Source organism: Oryzias melastigma, linkage group LG11 (assembly GCF_002922805.2).
Source record: "Oryzias melastigma strain HK-1 linkage group LG11, ASM292280v2, whole genome shotgun sequence".
Classification (NCBI taxonomy): domain Eukaryota; kingdom Metazoa; phylum Chordata; class Actinopteri; order Beloniformes; family Adrianichthyidae; genus Oryzias; species Oryzias melastigma.
The window spans coordinates 7,890,219-7,895,757 of NC_050522.1; the positions used below are offsets into that span (position 1 = coordinate 7,890,219).

General features: G+C 46.0%; 1 protein-coding gene across 1 annotated transcript; it reads left to right on the forward strand.

The window, feature by feature from the left end:
• Nucleotides 1-2,592: 2,592 nt before the first annotated feature.
• On the forward strand, nucleotides 2,593-5,108 carry hoxa1a (homeobox A1a). Its single transcript, XM_024257877.2, has 2 exons — nucleotides 2,593-3,786; nucleotides 4,182-5,108. The coding sequence occupies exons 1-2, from the start codon at nucleotides 3,183-3,185 to the stop codon at nucleotides 4,550-4,552; spliced, it is 975 nt and encodes a 324-aa protein (XP_024113645.1). The 5' UTR covers nucleotides 2,593-3,182; the 3' UTR covers nucleotides 4,553-5,108.
• Nucleotides 5,109-5,539: the final 431 nt, after the last annotated feature.

Sequence of the window (5,539 nt, forward strand, 5' to 3'; positions counted from 1 at the left end):
ATTCCAGCACGGTTGTGAGCATGACAGGGCTCTTAACATCGTTGCAGGCAAATACCCGAGCCATGTTTGCCTTCAGGAGCTCATAAATCACCCCGTGGCATGAATGAGACGGACATTAAGGAGGCCAATTGTGGTGTAATGTGCACAAATAAAACCCCACTTACGTTCTCGTACGGGACTCCCCAATTCCTGAGCTTAAAAAGAGGGGGCTGAGTCTCTGCTTGAGTTTTGGTAATAATTCATTTTTATAGTTTGTTTGAACATGACTCAAAGAAGCAGCAGCAGCTCGGCAGCTCGTGCGTAATTTCCTTTCAAAAGTAGGTCAAACTTAAGAAATGCGCGTGGATTACATAAGATTTACGTGATTTAAGTGAAGACGACCAGTTACTACAAATAACAATCAGTTTATTTGAAATGGAAGGTCAGTTTGAAGGGGATTTTCTTAAGTAAGTTGCTGCAGCTGCACGTAAAATCCCTCCCTTCAAACAAGGGGATTAGGAATATTCCGGCTGCATTATTATGCTCTTGATTGGATTTATGGGAATCAGTTATGGAGTTTACTCAAGAGGTTACCCCAGCTCGACTGTTGAGTGTGAAAACAGCAAAAGCTGCCACCAGTTGCGATGAATGCCGCCGCGGATCGATCCAGGGACGCATCTGCATTGGTGGAACTTTTATCGAACAATCTGGAAACCATAAGCAACTCATTGACTGGTCTGAATGTTGGGAAAGTTGCTCTTGTTGTGTGGAGGGTAAAAGCGTGGGTAGAGCCTGCATGGTGTCCTGCTCCCTGACCAGAACCACGGGGCCAACATAACCAATTCATTCCGAGACAGCGCGCCTTTTCTGCGCTTCGAACAAAGACACAAGAAAGACATGGAGCCCGGAGAAGCGCTTTTTACACATGCAGGCGAGGCGAGATCCTCTGCGCCCACTCACTGCAGAGGCAGCTGGGAAAGCTGGGAGAGGGGAGGGGGTGGGGAACTGACCCACAATGCGTTTTTTTTTCTTTTTGATGGCAAGTTCTCCGAAAAGTGAAACTTAAGTTATAATACCCTTAATAAAAAAAACACATTTTGTGCTTTGAAAGAAGAAAGTTCTTATTTTAGCTTTTAATGACAAAATAATCTTAATTTAAGAAAAGAAAAGTCTTAGTGACTAGATTTAAAAAAGAAGGAATAAAACAATTTTCTTATCCACAATGACAGATTTTTGCTTCTTTCAATATTTTCTTTTCAATGATTTCTGTTTGCAGAGTGCAAGTTTTTTTATTCAAATCCAATTGACTTCGTAAATATCTTGGAAAATGTTAGTTTCTTTTAAATCTAATTGATTTCAAACACAAAAAACACCATGTTAGAGAAATTCTACGATATATAAGAGACCAGCAACATGACGCAGATGATATTTTAACAAAAAACAACAACAACAGAGATTTCAATAAATTTGTCTAAAAGATGCAACTTTAAAGGTTTAAAAGAGGTGGGTTCTCCACTCATATGGGGAAACTTACACTGTAAACAATGAAACATTGAATCAATAAAGTTCTCTCTTTTTTACAGTTAATTAGTTTACATCAAATTAAATGTTGAGTTGATGGTTTACTCAACTTTAAAAAAATGATAAAAGACAATAAAACAATAAAACAAATTACAAAGCTTACACTTGGTCCAGTGTTTCACCTTTTACAGTGTATAAGGTTACACACACTTAAAAAAAAACACTTAACCTCACAAGCATCTTTAAATATGAGGCTCTATCTTTAGCAAACTACTGACTGAGGCATATCAAGCATGCCTGACCTCCAACAGCCTTTAGGGGCGCTCGTCCTTCCAAGTGACCCCCCCCCCCTTTTTTTTGCCTCCCTCCCTCTTTCTTCTCCTCCCTCTTCGGGAGGTTGGGCATCTGCCATCACTGCCCTAAATAGCCCCCCCCCCCTCCGACCTCTTCTCACTCATGTATTCCCCCCATTACTTTATGGTGCCATTAATATCTCCAGAAGCTTTATGCGAAGCAGCGTAATCATTACGCACTCGCACCTCTGGCTACATTTACGCATGAGCTTCCAGGACGGACCTCGCCCTGTTATTTCATTTGATCACTATTTAAATGAAAAGACGCAGAGGATTGAGGGGTAAATGAAGGACATGGGATAGTAAAAACAAATTATATTAACTATGTCTTCATTCTTGACCCACATTTATTTTGACGCTTTATGCTTCTTTGCGCGTCATTTTACAGCGTCACCACGAGGGGCGAGCCGGGGTAAAAAGTTCAGGCCGGGGTTGTCGTTTTTCACCACCACATGGTGCCAAGTGACAAAACAGATGTGCCACGCCACGTCACTTTCTTGTGCACGTCAAACAGATGCACAAAGCAAAGATGTCCCAAACAGGCTTCTGTCAGTGGGAGGAAGTCGGAACCCCCCTCGCCTCTCCCTCACTGTCACACTGTGACAATATTTGCAGAGAAAATCCCTTAATGTTCAAGCGTGAAACATTTCGCATTAGAATGAGACATTAATAGCCCACAGATAGCCTGTGGCAGTGGCACGCGCACTCTGAGCCATCCATCCATCTACAGGGAGGATGACACGGTTATAGGCTATATGATATCGCGCCTGTTAAGTGTGGAGGGCACACGAGCACGCGCACACGCCCCAATACACACACACATGCATGCAGACAGTGATCTTTCCAAAAATACCATACCTGGGGTCAGAGCGTTGGGCCGCCGTCATTGTGAGGCTGCAGAGGGTGACGCGTTAATCTCTCCCCTGTGGGAGAGCGGCCGTGCAGCGGGGGTGACGGTGTCTGCCGCGTCCCGCTCCTCCTGCGACCCCGGAGCTGTCCACCACCGTCTGACTCCCCAGCTCATTGTTTGCTTGGCCCATACATTAGTGGCGGCGCGCGTCACCTTGATCGACGAGCGCCTGGAATTTAAATAGCCCCTCAAACACCAATCTGTCACCGGCTAAGTGGATGAGGACAAGTACCTTACTGGCTGACCCTGGCCCACGTGACAGCACCCGTTCATTGATATCACCCCATGCGCCCTCCTTCCTTTACTGATAAGTTCGGAGTAAAGGTACAAGTTGGCAGGATCACTTAGGGTGAGAGTGGGGAGCGGGAAGAGACAGAGGGGAGTCTGCAGTCCCTCGGTCAGGGTACAACAATGCTACAATGAGCAGCTTTTTAGATTATTCGGTGATGAGCGGGGAAAGCGGGTCGTGTTCGGTCAGAACTTTCCACTCGGACCACGGGATTACAAGTTTTCAGTCCTGCGGGGCTGCTGTCAACAGCTGCGGGGCGGATGACCACTTCATGTCCAACAGGACGTCTCCCGACAGCATCTCTCTCCAGCCGGGGTCGTACCAGTCTACTGCGGGCTCGTTGGGTCTGTCGTGCGCGACCCATCCGGCCTGCAACTCCAGCTATGGACCCCAAAGTTTCTGCGCCTCTTACAACCATTATACTCTCAACCAGGAAGTAGACTCAGCTGCATTTCCTCAGTGCGGCCCTCTCATGTATGCAGGTAACATATCCTCATCCATGGTCCCTCAGCATCGCCATGGTTACAGTGCCGCCCCCCTGGGTCAATTGCAGTATACCCACGTTGCCTATGGCGGCGGGCATGAGCAGACAGTTGCGTATCCTGTTGCTTCAAACCCCCTTTCCCCTCTGCACGCCGGACACCTGGAGGGTTGCTGCTCCCCACTGTCCGAGGGAGCAGCGGCCGCGCAAACTTTCGACTGGATGAAAGTTAAGAGGAATCCTCCAAAAACAGGTGTGTGAACACTCGTGTTTGTGTGTGTGTGCATGTAAAGAAAAATCAGTGTGTAAAAGAAGCGGGTTAAATGATGCGAGCTCTGAGCTGGAGGGCGACTTTAGATCACTGGACGCACAAATGTGTAAACGAGATTAATGAGAGATTAATGACCAAAATGATGCTTCTGGAGAGAGTTTATGTTTTTACATCATCAGAAAAAATATAAAGAACTTAGTAAAAGGTGTATATTTATATTCTAAATAAAAGAGAGTACCAAGTGCATGGTGCGTAAAAGTAAAAAGGCGCTGCGTAAAAGTAAAAAGGCGCTGCGTAAAAGTTAACTTATGCAGACAATTGCTCTGTTTGATGACAAAACCAGTCAGTTTTTAAGGTGTCGTGTTTGTTGTCCACAGGAAGGTCTGGTGAATATGGATACTCTGGTCAGCCGAACACAGTTCGGACCAACTTCACCACCAAGCAGCTGACAGAGCTGGAGAAGGAGTTCCACTTCAACAAGTACCTGACTCGGGCTCGCCGTGTTGAAATCGCAGCTGCGCTACAGCTGAATGAGACTCAGGTGAAAATCTGGTTCCAGAACCGGAGAATGAAGCAAAAGAAGCGCGAAAAGGAAGGACTGCTGCCAGCTAAAGTTCCCACTTCAGACCAGGGAGGAGAAAAAACAAACGATGCTGCGTCTGAGAGGTCAATCTCGGCTCCCTCCACCCCCTCTCCCTCGTCATCCACGGCGTCTTCCACAGGAGTGGATGCATACACATCCAACTGAGGACCAACTGCCCCCCCCCCCCCACTTACTCTCTGTGCCAAAGCGTTCTGTATTTGCCAAAGTTTACTTGTACCGAACTTTTTGTTGTGTAGACATTTATAAATTGGGGATCATGGATAATTATGTTTGATTTCTGAAGTTAAGAGCTGTTATATATTGTATTATGTATAAAAACAAACGCGCTGCTGTCCAAACAAGTCCCATTGCGTTAAATATGGCGTAAAAGTTGCCAAACTTTGTTGAGATGGTGCCACTTATACCTGCCAATTGCTGCTAAAATCCAAAATCTACAAATGAATACCTCAAAGGTGCCATTCCGAACACACAATCAACGAGAAGTTTTTGAATGTTTAGTGAATGAACTGTTATGGCTCCCCGTTATTTGTGTTTCAGGTGTCCGTGTGTCGACTGTTTGAATGTACTGTGAGATTTGCTAGCAGCCTTCACGTGTCATGACTGCAGTGGCGCTGAGTTTTATCAGTTGCGGAACAGGCCATTCAAAGCTTTAGTGTTTCAGGCTTTGTATATATTTACTCCTGCGATGCACATGCAAACTGTTTTGTCCAGAGAGACGTTTACGGGTCAATCACGTGCATTAAAGTGCGTTTCGCTCTGAATATTTTCCTGTGTGTCTCGTCTATGGGGGATGTCTTGGGATGCTGGGTCAGAATTGATGCGTAATACCCATAAGAGGTGTGCAGAAAAAACGCACCAACTCCACGTGTCGGTTTTTACGCGTCAAGCCTGACAATGAATGCGGCTGTGCGCGCGGCCATCCCAAGGGTCAACGTTATTGGCATAATAAAGGCATGTTTATCCGCGGGGAAGATGAGAGTGCGAGTGTCAGCAGCGGCATTTGTGATGACAACCTTATCGAGCTCTCGGCTTATATTGAGGGGACAAAAAGAAACTCTATTGATTGAAACATCCAGGTTATGCTACTGACAAGGGTGGGAGCCCCACCACTCCTGTCTATAACAGCTCCAC